The 20079-nt window shown below is 42.9% G+C and overlaps 1 protein-coding gene across 8 annotated transcripts in view; it reads left to right on the forward strand.

Annotated features, from left to right (window-relative positions):
* The window catches only part of LOC117328060 (cGMP-dependent protein kinase 1-like), a 121616-nt gene that overhangs the window by 84359 nt on the left and 17178 nt on the right, over nucleotides 1-20079 (forward strand). For all 8 annotated transcript variants that reach the window (XR_004532793.1, XR_004532794.1, XR_004532816.1 and 5 more), the window contains exons 5-8: nucleotides 4364-4427; nucleotides 12004-12081; nucleotides 12335-12429; nucleotides 16598-16669. Coding sequence is in view for 3 of the 8 variants with exons in the window: in XM_033885400.1 (XP_033741291.1) it covers nucleotides 4364-4427; nucleotides 12004-12081; nucleotides 12335-12429; nucleotides 16598-16669 (309 nt within the window). In the remaining 5 variants the exon portion in view is untranslated. The remainder of the gene's footprint in view (nucleotides 1-4363; nucleotides 4428-12003; nucleotides 12082-12334; nucleotides 12430-16597; nucleotides 16670-20079) is intronic.

Consider the following 20079-nt stretch of genomic DNA (forward strand, 5'->3'; position numbering starts at 1 on the left):
CACTAACTTTTTGTTCACACACTGTATTTATATTTGACAGGGCCTTACGTCGTTATTGGATGTTCACTGAATCTTTACTACACAGTTCATATCTATCGCGGATTCGTCAGGAAAAAATGATCGTTTACTTGACTCTCGGACGAATCTGCACCAGCTCGCATGCCTCGTTTTCGTTACACGTTATCAGGAGCCAGCCATACAATCTATGTAGTAATCAGAAGATTCATCATCAACATAACTTTTTGTTATATAGACATGTACTATCTTCTTCATATAGATTACTCCGCGACACCTGCCGGACAGGTGAGGATGTAATTGCTAGTTCTCTAAATATCGTGCAACAAAACGGGCAGGCCAGGTTACGGCCGTACCTGTAGGCAGATATAGTCTTTGATGCGAGTTTTCGTCCGAAAAAAAATCTGAGACATTTGTAAAAAAAAATACTTAGGTGGACTGATTTAAGTTGCCGAGAGGTGTCGCACACTGACGATGCCATTCACACGCATTTTCCACAGTCATTAATTGTCTGTACTGTTGGAATTCATCTGTGTTTTTTCGACCTTCCTAATCTACCATGAGACCGTTTTTTTCTCAATTCATTACTGGGTCTATTTGCCAAAAGTCAAGGATTTCTTATGCCTTTCTGTGTACCTGGATGGGTGAGGGGAGAGGGGAGGGGGGTGCTGGCTGGCACCTGTTACGTAATAACCTTGTGGTACAGACAGCCGGCGACGGATTTCTTATACACAGTAGAGACGCAAGCACTAATTTGTAGAAACCTTGTCTTTGGTGGGCGACCCTCGGGCCATGAAGGGGAAGGGCTCGAGTCGTGGAGGGAGTTAAGTTGGGACTCGGGCCGTGGAGGGGAAGGGTTCGAGTCGTGGAGGGAGTTAGGTTGGGACTCGGGCCGTGGAGGGCGCCCCTTGGGCAATGGAGAGGAAGGGTTCAAGTCGTGGAGGGAGGGAGGGAGTTTCAGGGCTCGGGCCGTGAAGGGCGACCCTCGGGCTATGAAGGGGTTGGGGGACCGAGTTGTGAAGGGAGTGAGGTTGGGGGCTCGGGTCGTGGAGGCGACTCTCGCGTGTTTAAAGGAAATCCAGTAAATAAGATCATCTCAGTAAGTTCGCTACGGATGAACAGTGCATGGACAGATATAGAATATTGTGTATGTTGTGTAACAGTACACGACAGTACAATAGCGACCGTACAGCAGGGACATTACTCAGTTATTATATAATATATGTATAATGTCATTGGCCAAAACAGTTCTTACGGGCAGATACAGACTTTTCTTGTGGTTTTCATAGTCATGGAAACATGACGACCCCAGTAAGTGTTAACACGCGCTATGACGTCTTATTGCATGTGACCGTGTAATGTGACCGTGTAATGTGACCGTGTCATGTGACCTTCAGTACGACATCAACTGTTCTCACCTGGAATGTTATAAATTCACTGTTGAGTACAGGTGATACTTGATGGTAATGGGTGGGATATTGGAGAACGTTGGAAGTGCTGTTGGAGCATTGGAGAAGTCTGATGATAATTGGAAGTTTGGTGATTTGGTCCATGTAAGAGTATGATCTGTATATGATGTCTAAGTGGAGGTGATTGTTGGCTCTGTTATGGGCCTTGGTAGCAAGCGTTCTCAATTTCACTTTCCCCTGGCAAACTTAATAAAAGTATAATCACTTGTTCTCATATATTTAATTTGGGATTTTGAAATCGAGAAATGAATGTTATCATTGAAATACTTTGCCATTGTATGATAATACTCTTGGCATAATGAGACATTCCAGAGTATGTATTGTTCCCGTCAGCCAGAACAAACGATTGTTACACGCCGACCTGCTATCTAACGTTCATTACTATGTATTGTCTCGTCGTCAATTTGTACGTATTCCATTTATCCTGCCGCCTCATTGCCGATAGAATTTGAATTGGTATGGGACTGAAGAATAAGGTATACGATAACTTGGGTCCTGTAGGAAATGATGTATATCCTCCCCTCCCCACTTCTCCCCCGTCATCCTCAAATACCTCCTCCCTCCTCCAAATTTCTCTCCATTACAACCTCATCCCCTCCCTCTCACTACTGTCTCCGTCACTGCCCACACTTCCTCCTTCCCCTAAACTCTCTTCCTCCTCCCTTCGTCCTCTAATGCCTCCCCCACACTTCTCTTGCTCTAACGTCCTCCAGCATCTCCTCGATCACAACATCCTCCAACATCTCCTCCGTCACAACCTCCTGCAACATCTCCCCCATCACAACCTCCGTCCAACAGGCCGCCAGCACACAGCCGCCAAACAGCGCCGCCAGCACAACCGCCAACATCGCCGCCAGCACAACGGCCGCCAACAGCGCCGCCAGCACACGCGCAACAGCGCCGCCAGCCCACACCGCCAACAGCGCCGCCAGCACACCGCCAACAGCGTCCGCCAGCACAACGGCGCCCAACAGGCCGCCAGCACAACAGCCGCCAACAGCGCCGCCAGCACACCGCCAACAGCGCCGCCAGCACACCGCACACATCCGCCAACAGCGCCGCCAAGCAACGCCAACAGCCGCCAACAGCGCCGCCAGCACAACGCCAAACAGCGCCGCCAGCACAACAGCCGCCAAAGCCGCCAGCACAACCGCCAACAGCGCCCCAGCACAACGCCGCCAACAGCGCCGCCAGCACACGCCAACAGCGCCGCCACCCCAACCAAGTCCCCACACACGCCCAACAGCGCCCAGCAACAAACAGCCGCCAAACAGCGCCCAGCACAACAGCCCCAACAGCGCCGCCACACACAACAGCCCCAAACAGACGCCGCCAGCACAAACAGCCGCCAACAGCGCCGCCAACCAACAACCAGCCGCACAAAGCGCCGCCAGCACAACAGCCGCCAACAGCGCCGCCAGACACGCACAACAGCGCCAGCCAACAGCCCCAACATGCCACAAACGTCCCAACACCCCACACAACCCCAACACTCCTCCACAAACACCGCAAATCCCACACCCTCCAACCCCAACAGCCCCCACAACACCCAACATCCGTCCATCACACCAAATCCGCCACAAACACCCCATCACAACATCCTCCAACATCTCCTCCATCACAACATCCTCCAACATCTCCTCTATCACAACATCCTCCAACATCTCCTCCATCACAACGTCCTCCAACATCTCCTCCATCACACCTCCAACATCTCCCCATCACAACGTCCTCCAACATCTCCTCCATCACAACATCCTCCAACATCTCCTCCATCACAACATCCTCCAACATCTCCATCACAACATCCTCCAACATCTCCTCCATCACAACGTCCTCCAACATCTCCTCCATCACACACACGTCCCAAACACGACAACAGCAACCCAAAGGCGCCCCAGCACAACAGCAGCCAACAGCGCCGCCAGCACAACGCCGCCAACAGCGCCCAGCACAACAGCCCCAACAGCGCCGCCAGCAAACAGCCGCCAACAGCGCCGCCAGCAGAACAGCCGCCAACAGCGCCGCCACACAACAACACTCCAACAGCACCGCCATGCACAAACGCCAACAGCGCCGCCAGCACACCGCCCAACATCTCATCCATCACAACATCCTCCAACATCTCCTCCATTACAACCTCCTCCCCCCCCCCCCCCCCCCCCCCCCCCCCCCCCCCCTACTTTCCTCCACCACCTAACTCTGCCACTACCATCACTCCTCCTACTTTCCGCCTTCTCCTCTTCCTCCTTTAGGTTTACGTTAAACTGTACCCCACGGGCCGAGCTGGCCTCTCACCTACAAGCACCCGGCCACAGTTTATCAGTGAATTTAGACATCTCAATATGCTTTGATGCCTGCCTGTTTAGCACGGCCTCGACAGCCGTTATCTGACGGAGGGTGTGCAGTGCTTATATACATCGGCCCAGCTCCTCGTCTCGGCAGTCTACTATTGGATTTACCGATACAGACGATTAACGGTGCCGAGGGGACGTTGGGGACTGAGAACCAATATTGTGTGGGATATAAGGTTGTGTTATGGTTTTATTACGTTATGTACAATCACGGCTGGCATGCGAGTGACCGAGGTGGACAATCGGCTCATTAGACGCAGGTTCGAACGCGTAGCCAAAAAGTGAGTGTAGAGGTCACACCAATTCCGTGTGGACGTCGTTTTATAAAATTTTGTCGTTAAAAAATCTTTAACTTAACTTCATAATGAGTTGGGGATTTTTGCATTTCTTTAGATTTTTTTTTTCACTTCTTTGCAAAACTTTCTTTTTGTGCAAAATTTTTACCGGTGTTTGTGAAAAAATAATGCATTTTGTAAAATCAGTCGACGTGAATGATTTGTGCTGACGAAACGTTTTACATTACAGCGTCCCAACCTTCAAACATCTTCCAGAGGAATCGCTCAGTAAAATCGCCGATGTTCTCGAAGAGGTAAGTTTTAAATATTTCTTATTCCATCGGTCTTCTGTTTTGATTTTAAAATATTTTCATAGATAGCATTTGAATTAGATTTTATAGCATTTGAACAAATATTCACGTTGACCTATATACAATGTCGTGTAAATGTCGTTACGTGTTTGTGTGGTGACATTAATCTCCTTGTGAGAGAGAGAGAGAGAGAAAAAATAATTTCATTTTTGCTTGATTATTAATTATCTGTAATCATAACTATGTAGCGATAATCATTAGCAGATACTGTCAGTAGATAATCAGTGATGTTAAGAGAGTAAGTATCTAGACGATCGATGACAGTGCAAAGGGAATCTTACAAATCTTACTGGTACAATAGGGGTTCTACATAAAAGATAAGTCGGCATTAGGGGCCATTCTTCTTCGAACACCTTTCAACTTTCAGATACTGTATAGTTAATTTTTTTTTTTTTTTTTTTCAAATATAAAAGAAACAATTGAAATTCCTATGCATGTTCACGTGCATACGTGTTTAGGTTGATTCAGTTAGGACACTAAATTATTCCCAATCAGTTGATCAATCATTTTTCTTTTGAAAGCGTTCCATTGTTAATAAACGTGTGAAGTTCGGCGTCTATTTTTTCACACAAAAGAGTTTATTGAGAATACCTCGCCGTAACATTGACCAGACGTACTTACACATTGCCTATTATCTTCTCACCTTGCTCAGACCTAAGTAAGAGGAACAAATTGTAGATAGATATCTCTCTCACCATCGTAAGATAGGGGTCGATAGCATGGGAATTGTCTACTGCCGGCTTGTACTCTAAGTATGGTAACAGTTTCACGGAAACCATGGTAAGTGGTGATTACACGTTAAAATTCAAATTGAATGTTAAAACTGATGATTAATCTTGAGACAAAAATCAAATAAAACAACATAGATTATTGTTGTAAAAGTGTATGACGTACCACTCGGCACGGACATAGCGACATTCTTCCTTTACCGTCACGGTATAGACCTGTCTCTGTTACATACCAACTGCATAACCTACTTTTACATTATACTAATTAAAATTCACTGCAACAGAAATCAGCAAGGGGCTGGATTCGTTAATCGAATCCAATATCTCCAATAACGAATTCGCTGCTAACTCCATTCTCTTAATAATCAACACAGATGTACGGAATCACCCTTTTATTTATATTTTTATCGAACAGAATCACGTAGCTCCATGCCTAGGTAACATCTCCTTATCAACACAATTTATTAGCTTCTTGCCTAGGTACGATCTCCTAAGTATCATAATATCTTAGCCCCATGCCTAGGTAAGATTTCCTAATGATCACAATATCTTAGCTTCTTGCCTAGGTAAGATTTCCTTATGATCACAATATCTTAGCTCCTTGCCTAGGTAAGATTTCCTTATGATCACAATATCTTAGCTTCTTGCCTAGGTAAGATCTCATAATGATCACAATTTCTTAGCCCCATGCCTAGGTAAGATTTCCTAATGATCACAATATCTTAGCTCCTTGTCTAGGTGAGATTCTTATGATAACAATGTCTTAGATCATTGCCTTGGTAAGATCTCCTAGCGGTCAAATAAGGGTACATAAAGCTGTGTACATTTACAACGTTCTCTCTGACCTTATATACGTATGTGATATCATACTTTACGTAACATACAGTTCTAAACCACGGAAAAAATTGAATGCGAATATCGGCATCATTAATCGAATATTCGAGATAGTCACCAGCGATCGTTTAGAATTTTGAAGTACTGAAAAATATATCCTTTTTTAACTTCAGAAACTTTAACTTGTATGGATGTCACTTTGTTTTCAAACTTGGTAATATCAAAATGGCCGCCATGGGTCATTTCGAATTTGGCATTTAAAGTTTGTTACTTGGATATATCGAGAAGTGTAAATCGAAGATACCGTGTTGGGATTTCAATGAGTCTTTTGTGTACGTCACTGTTTCAGCTTGTTAACTTGTTTATAACTGCTGTTAATTAGATCAAGTTTAATATTTGATAAAAGGTATTGAAGAAGGCGGCTGTCGGGCTGATTTCAATTGTATCGTTATTTCTTAAGAACAACTTTCACTGATGGGTATCAATGTGATGCTATATATACTGAGTGTGATAGATTAGATTTGCATTTCGATTTTGATTTGCGTTTGTAACTGTTATTTCTTAAGTATCGCTGGTGAAATGTTTTCATGCAGCTTGTTGGTGTCACGTTTAAACAAGGTTAATGTAGTGACTGTCAGATTTAAACTTATGTCAATAAAGTGTCACATTTTATCATCTTCGCGATCATTTCTAACAACATTATGACGTACTATCGTAGGAGTTCATCCCAGGTTTCCATTGACGTTGGATCAAGTTTTAGAATAAATTAACATGATTAAAATTGACGATTTATTGATGCTTCTTCAGGCGTTTGGCAAGATTAATCTTGGATCTCTTGTTTAGTATGAAGTATTATATATGTACTAATCATGCAATGAATGGAAACAATACGAGGCAGGCTATATAACTGTTAATTTGTGCCAGTTATTTATTCTGATAAACAACATCAGAGATCGTATTCCCAGAGTGGACGCTACTGAGATGTTGTAATATATCCAATGTTTTCCTGTTGGTAGGCGAGATATATACTGACCCAGTTTTTAAAACTGTTTACTGTTATTGCCTGATGTTTCATTTTTAATGTGGTGTATACAAACATGGTAATAAAAAGATGATCAAGTGCAAAGTGTATCTGATAAGTATAAGTTTCTTATAAACAAGTCTGATTTCGTAGCTGACGATGACATTTATAAATATGTTTTGCAGTCCGAAAAAACCATCAGAATGGCACAAACATAGATATAATACAACGGCTATTTGTGATGGTTTTAAATTCCAGTGAAGGCCATATGATGGAGGCCGGGCGCGGGGGAGACCACGGAATAGGGTGGGGCATTGGTGTTTACGTATAGTAAAGGGGTTCGTGGGTCTTCCATGGGAAAATTAAAAGGCATGTGACTGCATATAAAAATAGAGCATGTTTTGGATAAGAAAACCCGTGTAAAACAGTCATACCTATTTAATTGTATAAAATACGAATATTTGGATGCAGTAAGTTGTTCACGTATGTGGATACAGACTTTAGGGTGTCTAACTGTATGGGGTACATACTTTAGGGTGTCTAACTGTATGGGGTACAGACTTTAGGGTGTCTAACTGTATGTGGTACAGACTTTAGGGTGTCTAACTGTATGGGGTACACACTTTAGGGTGTCTAACTGTATATGGTGCAGACTTTAGGGTGTCTAACTGTATATGGTACAGACTTTAGGGTGTCTAACTGTATGGGGTACATACTTTAGGGTGTCTAACTGTATGGGGTACATACTTTAGGGTGTCTAACTGTATGGGGTACAGACTTTAGGGTGTCTAACTGTATATGGTGCAGACTTTAGGGTGTCTAACTGTATGTGGTACAGACTTTAGGGTGTCTAACTGTATGGGGTACAGACTTTAGGGTGTCTAACTGTATATGGTGCAGACTTTAGGGTGTCTAACTGTATGGGGTACAGACTTTAGGGTGTCTAACTGTATGAGGTACAGACTTTAGGGTGTCCAGCTATACTTACGTTATATATATGTCGTTAGATGGGTTTGTTTTGGTTGTCAAGGATCTACCATCACGTGCTCAGAGTTTGTTTGTGTTCCCTATTTCAGCTTACATTATATAACCTTTCAAGCCAAGTGTTTATCGACTACGTCTGGTTTATCGTAGAATTTATTATTAAACATAAAAACGACGATTCCCTGTCGGTATTTCGTAAACAGTCTTCACTTGACTTTAGTAAAAGATCAGAATAACGAGAAAATTAAAGCCTGATTAGTTGAAGTGGTGAGATTTGGGTATTTGAGTGTGAATATCGACTCTGTCTGGTCTAGGTCTTTGGACCGTGACTCAGCCTCCCCCGGAATGGTTTCAAAGATAGAGGCCGGTTAGGGGTACAGATAACTGAGTATCAGACCGTGGAGCTCGCGTGCTACCTCCCCTTTATCCTACATTATACCCCTACGCCCAAATGTTACGGTGTAATCTGTGATAACTCTGTCCATCAGATCTTGTGTTTCCGTGGACTACTTTTCTCCAGGACAAATCTCCGTAGGAGGTACATCACTGCTTATGGCCACCCCTCTTGGCTTCCCTAGTAGGCTGTTACAGTTTCGCTCTCATTTCCTTATCTTGTATCACATCTCAAGATGTTATAACTACCACCTTCATCTAATAAAACCCTTGAATCTTACAGGCCCAGGCTTCTCACCTGTATTAGTTTTAATGACTTTTAAATAATAAATATATTAATTCATTTTAGAACAATACAAATTAGCTTTTTAAAGCAATGTCTCTAAAGTATATATACACACACAAAATAAATTCAAGAGGATAAAATCAAATCCTACTTCACGCGTCACCCAAACGTTTCTAGCAGTGCTCATCCTTGTCTTAAGCATTGTTCATCCCTATGTCTCTAGCAGTGCTCATCCTTGTCTTAAGCATTGTTCATCCCTATGTCTCTAGCAGTGCTCATCCTTGTCTTAAGCATTGTCCATCCCTATGTCTCTAGCAGTGCTCATCCTTGTCTTAAGCATTGTTCATCCCTATGTCTCTAGCAGTGCTCATCCTTGTCTTAAGCATTGTTCATCCCTATGTCTCTAGCAGTGCTCATCCTTGTCTTAAGCATTGTCCATCCCTATATCTCTAGCAGTGCTCATCCTTGTCTTAAGCATTGTTCATCCCTATGTCTCTAGCAGTGCTCATCATTGTCTTAAGCATTGTTTATCCCTATGTCTCTAGCAGTGCTCATCATTGTCTTAAGCATTGTTTATCCCTATGGCTCTAGCAGTGCTCATCATTGTCTTAAGCATTGTTTATCCCTATGTCTCTAGCAGTGCTCATCCTTGTCTTAAGCATTGTTTATCCCTATGTCTCTAGCAGTGCTCATCCTTGTCTTAAGCATTGTTTATCCCTATATCTCTAGCAGTGCTCATCCTTGTCTTAAGCATTGTTTATCCCTATGTCTCTAGCAGTGCTCATCATTGTCTTAAGCATTGTTTATCCCTATGGCTCTAGCAGTGCTCATCATTATCTTAAGCATTGTTTATCCCTATGGCTCTAGCAGTGCTCATCCTTGTCTTAAGCATTGTTTATCCCTATATCTCTAGCAGTGCTCATCCTTGTCTTAAGCATTGTTTATCCCTATGTCTCTAGCAGTGCTCATCCTGATGTCTTTAGCATTGTTTATCCCTATGGCTCTAGCAGTGCTCATCCTTGTCTTAAGCATTGTTTATCCCTATATCTCTAGCAGTGCTCATCCTTGTCTTAAGCATTGTTTATCCCTATGGCTCTAGCAGTGCTCATCATTGTCTTAAGCATTGTTTATCCCTATGGCTCTAGCAGTGCTCATCCTTGTCTTAAGCATTGTTTATCCCTATATCTCTAGCAGTGCTCATCCTTGTCTTAAGCATTGTTTATCCCTATGTCTCTAGCAGTGCTCATCCTGATGTCTTTAGCACTGCTTAAAATGCTCATGTTCCTCCTATACTACGTTTTTTAAAGACACTTGAGATGTAACGATCGATCATGAGGATTAATGCATACGACTGTTGGGTTGTGGGCTCTCGGTTAATTTTTGTATCCAATCAGCCCGTAGGTGATATATATGTGTAGTATAAACACGATATCGATAAGATGGTGGTCAGGAATGTCTAGGAAATTCTCGACACGTAAAACAAAGCCAGGGAACGCGAAGGGAAATATACAGTGATGTGTTAAACAAGTAAATACGTTTGTTTTGACATATTACTTTGGTAAACCCCGGATTATCGTCCTGTGTTGCCTACTATTCTGCGTACTAAATTACAGAATTGTCTTCATGTTCTCATTCGCGTCTGACAGAAAAACATGGTTAATTTGACAGTGACAGAAACATTTTGCCCGTTCATTTTTTTTTTATTATTATGAAACGATACCCGACATAACTGTATATATTTCGTTTAACTGTGCACACGTGTGTACAAATATGTCGGTTAAGTTATACAAACACAAATCGAAATCGATAATTGAATTTTGTTGGATTCAGATAAATTTTCAAGAAGAATGTCACCAAAACTTAACCAATTACAGTTTTTAGTTGGTGATTTCAACAAACAAACTACATTGTTTTTAACAACGGAAAATCATAAGCCTGTCCACTAATAACGTTTCAGTACAATGTTTTACTCTACTATACAGATAATTTAATTCCAACCAAAACCGATGATAAAATCATAGCAGTTCACCTGTCCCTGCCTTACCTCGCTATATAGCAGGTTTGTAGGTGCTCAGCAGATGTTACCACGTGATCAGTATAAACCATATGTGCTAAAAATGCAGTACCACCTCACAACTGACAACATCGTTTTATAACGCAATATGCACATGTCGGATAAATCTGTGTAAACCTTGTTATAAATCTCTATAATCTTATCTGACCAATCGCAATAGATCTTGGGTCTGATGAAATAGGGACGAACCTGGTCTTATAAAACTTTAGTATAAAATTGTTTTACCTGGGTCTGATAAATTGTATAAATATAGTTTGGATAAATCCGGGTCGTAAGAACGCTTCAGAAGCACGGTACATGCTGATGATTCCTGATACCGGCGATGCCCTTGTTTGAATGCTAATTGATGATGAGCCGACATGGTTACTGTGGCTTGATAAAGACGCCTGTTAGCCCACTGACCCTGATAACTTTCCTCGCTACAATCAAAGACATTTGTATCGCGGCAATTAAGAGCTAAGATACACGTGCCTCTTCCTCGTGCTCATTATTTCGAGTTATTCCCGCGTTAGTACTATAACAATAACAAGCACCGTAATTCTATGGTCTGTATCACAAACGACTAATTTTAGAATGATTTCCGGAACATCTAACAACACACACGAAAATATTGGCAGAAACATCAGTGTGATAATTATGTAATTTGACGTCATATTGAAATGACGTACTTATATTGGGATAGCCATTCCCTATGTCATCGTTCCGTTTTAAGACTGTAGGTGGCAGCAGCTGGAGTGTCTGCCTCCTCCTTAAACAATGTCACATAAATAAAATGTACGTAAATCCATGTATTAACAAGGAGTACGCTATTCAGATACGACACATTGATGTTTACTAAACTTACACAGCACCTTCAACTGTATATACGAATGTTTTATAGACTCATCTTAACAAAATGTTACCCTAGCTTATACAAATACAACTTTCCTAGCCAGGGAATGTTCCTTTCGGAAAATAACAGTATCTTATCGAACATCTTTGGCTAGCGAAGTTGCTGCAAATATTTCCAGAACATTTCCCCTGTGTCAAATTAGTATGTAAAGATGTATTTACAAATTTACTAAAACAATACGATGTTTTCCGTCCTTCTGCAATGCAAAACATTCACCGTACAACTATATTTTGAAATTATGAAATCGATGGGCAGATTGACCATTTGACTTGTGACCAAATGATAAAATGACATGTTTCTATTTCAGGCTCACTACAACAATGGCGATTACATTATACGACAGGGGGCGCGCGGGGACACATTCTATATCATCGCCAAGGGCAAGGTAAGCAGATGTCCCTACTAGATTAGGTCTACTTCATAATGTCTTTTATTGTTTTGTTCCGTATGTTTTCATTTTAAACCATTGTAAATATGTCTTCTTACTGCTAATCGGCGTCTCACAGCTTTTTTCGATGGAAAAAAATAGCATATCAATATACCAGTGAAAACAAAACACTTGTCTCTTTAAACCCATTCTTTGTTCAATGAAGACATCACCTGTGGTTGTTAATGTCTGCGTATCTCTGTGTCGTCAGGTGAAGGTCACAAAGAAGACATCGAAAGCCGGAGATGACCAGGTGATTCGCTTCCTACAAAGGGGCGAGTTCTTTGGAGAACGAGCTTTACAGGGGTACGTACAACACAAATGTTAATAGTTTGAGAATGTTAACCTTGTAACAAGGCGACAAAGAAAGATGGCACTGTTCGTGTAAATTGTTACCTTGTATCAAGGCCACGGAGTATTGCGCCACTGTTTGTGTGTATCGTTACCTTGTAACAAAACCGCAAAGTAATGCGTGTATTTCAATCTGTTTCAACTTCATAAGTAATTATTATTTACATATTTTTTCACATAATTATTTTCGCAAATAATTTCCAGTCACAGCCTTGTAGCAAAAAAGGGTTAATGTTTAGATGATAACAACAGGTTTCTTAAAATGATTCAAAAATAGCCGACAGAGCTTTTCGATAATTCCTTTCGTCTGTTAAACGGTTCTAGTGAACTTGATAAGTCGAGCATTTCAAGACTTAAAGCCTGTCAAACCGTCGGACATTCACAAGTATATCTGCCGAATATAGGCGAACGCGGCAGGTACGTAAACGTTCCATCAACTGTAGAATTAGTTTGACTAATGCAGTTCATTTGCCACAGACATGCTCATCTGACGTTTGCAGCTTAACTGTCACATCCGAGCATTTGGTACACAAACGTGACGAAATGCACTGACAGATTGCCTTGTACTTTAGTTGTGAAGATAGCAAGAAATACATTACAGTCGAACTTTTGGCGAACTATTCTAGAGGAGTAGGGATCAGACACCTCTACTTGGAAACCGCCTCTTTATCTCAGCTTAGTCAGTGTAGGGATAACCACGCCATCCTCCTCACATCGAAAACTGTTTTTTTTTTTTTAAACCTTGTACTCATTGTTATAGTGCGGACGGAGGTAAGAGTCAAAACAGAAGCAGAAGTGTACCTGTAATTGTGTAAAATAGATTATGTGTGCATGTACAAATATCTATAATAAAGTATGAGATAACCGTTCTCACTCATGATATAACAGAAAAGTGGCGCCATTGTGTACATATCATAAAAACTTGATGTAGCGAATCATCAAATAGAATGCTTAAACAGTGGATGACGGAAACATGACTCGCGTACAGACGCCTGACCCGAGGTTACATCCACCCTCTCAGAAATCCAGTTAGAATACTTCCTTTGTACATCTTCGTTGAAATGAGCCTTTCTATATTACATAATCGTGAAATAGCAATTATCTATTATATGAATATCATGTAATGTCGACACTTTCTCTTGATAATAAATTACTTTGTAATTTGTAAATGAAAACCAATCACCAGATCTCGTTTTAAGACACTGGCGTGTATCAGAATTAGCTGTTGATATGGCGTATAATGCACGTGCACAATGCCATAACTACAAAGTTATAACATGCCAAAAATAGCATTCTCACCAGAGGGCGTCACAATCGTCACATTCTGTGTATAAAATGACGGTACATGTTATATATTAAGGTATTATTAGACCAGATTGTTTTCAGCAGTCTTGTTTATAGGATGAATCATGATACACAGTTATGAAGGTTTCTCCTCAAGGCTAGACCCGGTACTGATTAAGGTCACAAATTGTCCCGTTCTTTCGTTGTATAACAAAATATAGTATTTGATGTATGGATCTCCCCATAGGCTGATACTGTAAAACCCATACACCCTATAACGGGGTCAGATATGGTCCTTATGATTCTGGAGCTCCGGCGTCTTAAATCCCTCTCACAGAATCCGCGGTACGTTCTCCATTAACGGGGCTTATTGGGTTTTAAAGAATGATTCACAAAATGAAGAAATAAAAATAGACTTAGGCCTACTCGACTAATCGTCACAATTTCTCAAGGTTAAGGACCAGTAATCTACCGGTTATATATAGTAAGCACCCTTCAAAATAAAAACTTTAAATATCAGTGATTGGCAGCGGTCATTTTGTCTGGTCGGTCATCAAGGTTCTGTAAGTATAGAAGGAAATGCCAAACCAGATTGATATTGAACGGTACGGAGTCTGCTGAAGGTTATCGCAACTGTAATCCCCAATGACTCATCACCTCTTCAAAGCACTAAAAATAGCGCTTGTTTAAAAAATGTTGGATATATTGTGAGCTTTGGAAGGCAATCGCGTGCGTTTTTGGCGTATGGAGCACTGATGCAAAGATGTATAAACGGGTTCAATATGACACGCATTAAGTCGGCGAATCAGGGAGGGGTCGAGTGCCAACCCCGACAGCAGTAGATCGCCATGTACTGGCCAGTTAAATATACATATGTCTGGGAACCCAACATTTACAAGGTGATGGCGCCGGTGTTCAACGGTATTCTGTGGGATGTTTGTTAAATATTCTCCGTTAACTGGCCCATTCCCCTTTAATGACTGTCATTGTGTAACTACTGTACGGATTTAGCGCCTTTTGTCTATTCTTGTATTGTTACACAGGAAGAAAATAAAACCGAAATTCCTGTAGACACGCCCTGCTGAACAGCACTTCGTATTATTAGATTGATCACTGACCACATGAACTGTACGCGTTTACAGACTGACCGTCGCTGCGCGTGCTGTATTCACGTTTTATGTATAGGTACATGTATTTGATTTATCTGCACGTGAGTAAAGCTCGTTCGAAATAAGAATAATATTTGTGTTTATGATAAAGCTGTACAATATCAACACGTGACGTCTTAGTTGGCGGAAGTGCGGCTACCTAGTCCAGATAACGGACAGGAATAGATGTACTTTATATCAAGGCCACGCGAGATACCAATTACAGGCCAATTTGTTGATTTTCATCCTTTTTAAAGCTACCGATAGGAAACAATCAAACATTTTCTTGATGTGAATACGGAAGTGACAATCTGTCTATTCGAACCAAAGCAGTACAAGAGGGGAAAGTCAAACCTAATGTTTAGTGTTATTGAAGTTGCGGAACAAGCTGCAAAGGACAATCTTACTTCTAATATTTAGGTGTTACTATAATTTAACCGTCCCAAGGACAATATAACCTCTATATTTAGGTGTAACTATAATGTAACAGTCCCAAGGACAATATAACCTCTATATTTAGGTGTAACTATAATGTAACAGTCCCAAGGACAATATAACCTCTATATTTAGGTGTAACTATAATGTAACAGTCCCAAGGACAATATAACCTCTATATTTAGGTGTAACTATAATGTAACAGTCCCAAGGACAATATAACCTCTATATTTAGGTGTAACTATAATGTAACAGTCCAAAGGACAATATAACCTCTATATTTAGGTGTAACTATAATTTAACCGTCCCAAGGACAATATAACCTCTATATTTAGGTGTAACTATAATTTAACCGTCCCAAGGACAATATAACCTCTATATGTAGGTGTAACTATAATGAGTTCACATACCGAAGTAGATGACATTGCTATGTTTTTATTTTCAGTGCCGCGTGCAATTTTTAAGCTTCATTTCTCATTTTATGGATTATACATTGTTCTACTTCATAAATATAGAGTTCAATCAATCATTCTCGGATTCTGAAACGTCTGTGAATCCACCTACGTTTGATGTCGGTTCCCACCCATGCGAGACTCTGGGCCTCTGACCGCGTCAGGGCGATGGCCCGGGCCTGTAATCTCCTCTGATAGTTTATCCAGTTTTCTTGCTGTTATATGTGAAAATACTGAGTATTCTCTCCTCCCTAACCCCCCCCCCCCCCCCTACACCAGTAATCCTTCCTTCAGACTGTGATCCCCCTCCTCCTCCTCATATCTGTATCCGCCTCGCCTTCCATTAATCCAATTTCGACTGTAATCCTTTCGAAAGATGCCTCAGCGTCTACGGAACATTGACGTTCAATTTAGCGTTGAAGTAAGGTAAACATTAGCCCGCGGGAACCAGCAGGGAACCTCGGTCTGTAACGCCCAGACATAAGGTGGTCACGACATGTCAAGATGGCCGATAATCCGGCAATATAGAACATCTTACGATAAACACATACACCGACATATCACGTCATTTTACCTATCTGGAAATAAAACAATGATCGTTTTAATATCTCGTTATCGGTAATTAATGTTCGCTGTTTATTCAATAAAAAATGATAAAACGATGTAAATTTAAATGGCGACATTTGAACCAGGAATCGGATTTCTGCGACTGACAAAAGGCTTGACAGTTACGTGGGCAAGGCATTAATTAGTTGATTTTTTTTTTCTTTTACAAAATGAGAGAATGATTTGCTTGTTTTACAGGGAAGATGTCCGGACGGCCAGTATTGTGGCTGCTGACCCCGCCGGAGTCGACTGTCTCGTTATTGATAGAGAGTAAGTATATGGATTTGTGTCAGCTTTCCTTCTTCAGTAAATAGACAGAAAGCCTAAGAATTCCGATCGTGTTATCTTGGTTAAATGTGACGTAGACATAATTGGCGTCATATCTGGGTCTGTGTGTTTTGAGAGCAGATACAGACAGTGTGCTTGAACTGTTGTAAATTTGCTTTGACGTCATTCTCCCCCCAAAAGTACTCTCTCTGTACCTCCGAACACAATGGTCAACTGGTGGTGTCTGGTCGACGGCGGTCATTCGCCACAGCGTACTTACCATCCATGCCGCCCAGGAGCGTGCCAGACGTTTGTAAATGTTTTCTGATAACCAGACCCCTTTTCTCTCGCTCTTAATGCCATATGGTAACCTTTTGATTTGTGAGAATTTATGCTTATTGTAATATCTGGCAGATTCAAACAACTCCTACCAGGGATAACCCGGCACCACAGAGATGGCCATTCTACACCAGCGCCATCTGGTGGGTGGATAAGGGCCACTGTAAGGGAGTGACAAATGTGCCTGATTTACACAGGGCTTCACCTAGTCCGACCTTAATAAACAGTCGAGCGATGATGAATCTTCCTCATCAAGGTCAACATAATATAGATAAGATTTTTGACATCCCGTTAAACGTCGACGCGTATAGCCCCTCCCTTGACAGACAGATATGACAGGACCCGTCAACACTAGTTCATCAGTGAAACTTAGATACACAACAGCCGCTGTAGCCAGCCTTATAATCCCGACAATGTATGCTGACTTCAGTTTGGTTGCTGATTATTGTATTAATATTGGTGGCTGTCGAATGTTTTGAAATGTTACATCTTAACCATTGGCGTTCCCGTTGGTACCAGTGAACCGGCGGTTTTATGTTTTCATCGCCTTTTTGTGAGCACTTTACTCTAAACGAGGCTGAAAATGTCCGGATGTTTTTAGCAAATGCTATTTTTTGTCTTTGAATACAAAGGTCTGTTTTTCACTAGCGGAACAAAAGTGAAGTACAGGTACGCTGTATTGCATCACAGCGAGATGTAACTCCGCCAGTAAGTGTGAGGCTCGTTAACGGGAACCTGTTGATACGATCTCCCGGGGCCTAATACCTATCTCTGGTTTATAATGGGGTGTTGACAGGTACTTCTTTGAAATATGGGATCTTAATGAGCGCAGACAATTCCCTCAATTTAAAAGCCAAACTTTGACTAATGTCCTCTAATCTTATACGGGTTCCGGAAAGGTGAGGCGTATCAAAATGGGCCCGTTTAAATACAGACATGTATACGGGTAAACGAAAATGGACTGACCACACCCAAAAGTCCAGTAAACTATCATTCAGGGCATCCAGTAGACCCTTGAGAGTATGTTTTTGACTCCCAAAATTGAGATCTGACTCTTTTGTTTGAAGGGACATGTCTATTGACATATGTTTTGGCCCTTCAGATTTCTCAGAAATAGTTATTTGACTTCTGAAATTGCTAAAAGTCAAGGGTCAACTGGATGCCCTGTCATTCATCCTCCCCATGGTCAGAATCCAAGGGTTTGGCTGTCGATGCTAACTTGCTTTGGAACGTCAAGGGGAAATTGAAGGCCTTTTCGAAAGCAAAATAGCTTGATGCCTAAAAGCATATTTGGTCTTGTACTGGATGGTCAAGACATCAAAAAATCCAGGAGCCTTCGGTTTGTGATGGCGTAGTCAATTGATGTAGAAAAAATAGCTGATAGCATGATGCGGTTCATAAGATTTCTAAAATGATGGCCTTCCCTGCTGACGGAGTCTTCATGTCTCTGTTCATGGCCTTCCCTGCTGACGGAGTCTCCATGTCCCTGTTCATGGCCTACTCTGCTGACGGAGTCTACATGTCCCTGTTCATGGCCTACCCTGCTGACGGAGTCTTCATGTCCCTGTAAAGGGCCTGCCCTGCTGACGGAGTCTACATGTCCCTGTTCATGGCCTACCCTCCTGACGGAGTCTACATGTCCCTGTTCATGGCCTACCCTGCTGACGGAGTCTACATGTCCCTGTTCATTGCCTACCCTGCTGACGGAGTCTTCATGTCCCTGTAAAGGGCCTGCCCTGCTGACGGAGTCTACATGTCCCTGTTCATGGCCTACCCTGCTGACGGAGTCTACATGTCCCATGTTAAGGGCCTGCCCTGCTGACGGAGTCTTCATAACCCCGTTAAGGGCCTGCCCTGCTGACGGAGTCTACATGTCCCTGTTCATGGCCTACCCTGCTGACGGAGTCTACATGTCCCTGTTCATGGCCTACCCTGCTGGCGGAGTCTACATGTGTCTGTTCATGGCCTACCCTGCTGACGGAGTCTTCATGTCCCTGTAAAGGGCCTGCCCTGCTGACGGAGTCTACATGTCCCTGTTCATGGCCTACCCTCCTGACGGAGTCTACATGTCCCTGTTCATGGCCTACCCTGCTGGCGGAGTCTACATGTCCCTGTTCATGGCCTACCCTGCTGACGGAGTCTTCATAACCCCGTTAAGGGCCTACCCTGCTGACGGAGTCTTCATGTCCCTGTAAAGGGCCTGCCCTGCTGACGGAGTCTACATGTCCCTGTTCATGGCCTACCCTGCTGACGGAGTCTACATGTCCCTGTTCATGGCCTACCCTGCTGACGGAGTCTACATGTCCCTGTTCATGGCCTACCCTGCTGACGGAGTCTACATGTCCCTGTTCATGGCCTACCCTGCTGACGGAGTCTACATGTCCCTGTTCATGGCCTACCTTGCTGACGGAGTCTACATGTCCCTGTTCATGGCCTACCCTGCTGACGGAGTCTTCATGTCCCCGTTAAGGGCCTACCCTGCTGACGGAGTCTACATGTCCCTGTTCATGGCCTACCCTGCTGACGGAGTCTTCATGTCCCTGTAAAGGGCCTGCCCTGCTGACGGAGTCTACATGTCCCTGTTCATGGCCTACCCTGCTGACGGAGTCTACATGTCCCTGTTCATGGCCTACCCTGCTGACGGAGTCTACATGTCCCTGTTCATGGCCTACCCTGCTGACGGAGTCTACATGTCCCTGTTCATGGCCTACCCTGCTGACGGAGTCTACATGTCCCTGTAAAGGGCCTGCCCTGCTGACGGAGTCTACATGTTTCTGTTCATGGCCTACCCTGCTGACGGAGTCTACATGTCCCCGTTAAGGGCCTGTCCTGCTGACGGAGTCTTCATGTCCCTGTTCATGGCCTACCCTGCCGACGGAGTCTACATGTCTCTGTTCATGGCCTACCCTGCTGACGGAGTCTACATGTCCCTGTTAAGGGCCTGCCCTGCTGACGGAGTCTACATGTCCCTGTTAAGGGCCTGCCCTGCTGACGGAGTCTACATGTCCCTGTTCATGGCCTACCCTGCTGACGGAGTCTTCATGTCCCCGTTAAGGGCCTGCCCTGCTGACGGA

The sequence above is a fragment of the Pecten maximus genome, chromosome 1, assembly GCF_902652985.1.
Source record: "Pecten maximus chromosome 1, xPecMax1.1, whole genome shotgun sequence".
Classification (NCBI taxonomy): Eukaryota; Metazoa; Mollusca; class Bivalvia; order Pectinida; family Pectinidae; genus Pecten; species Pecten maximus.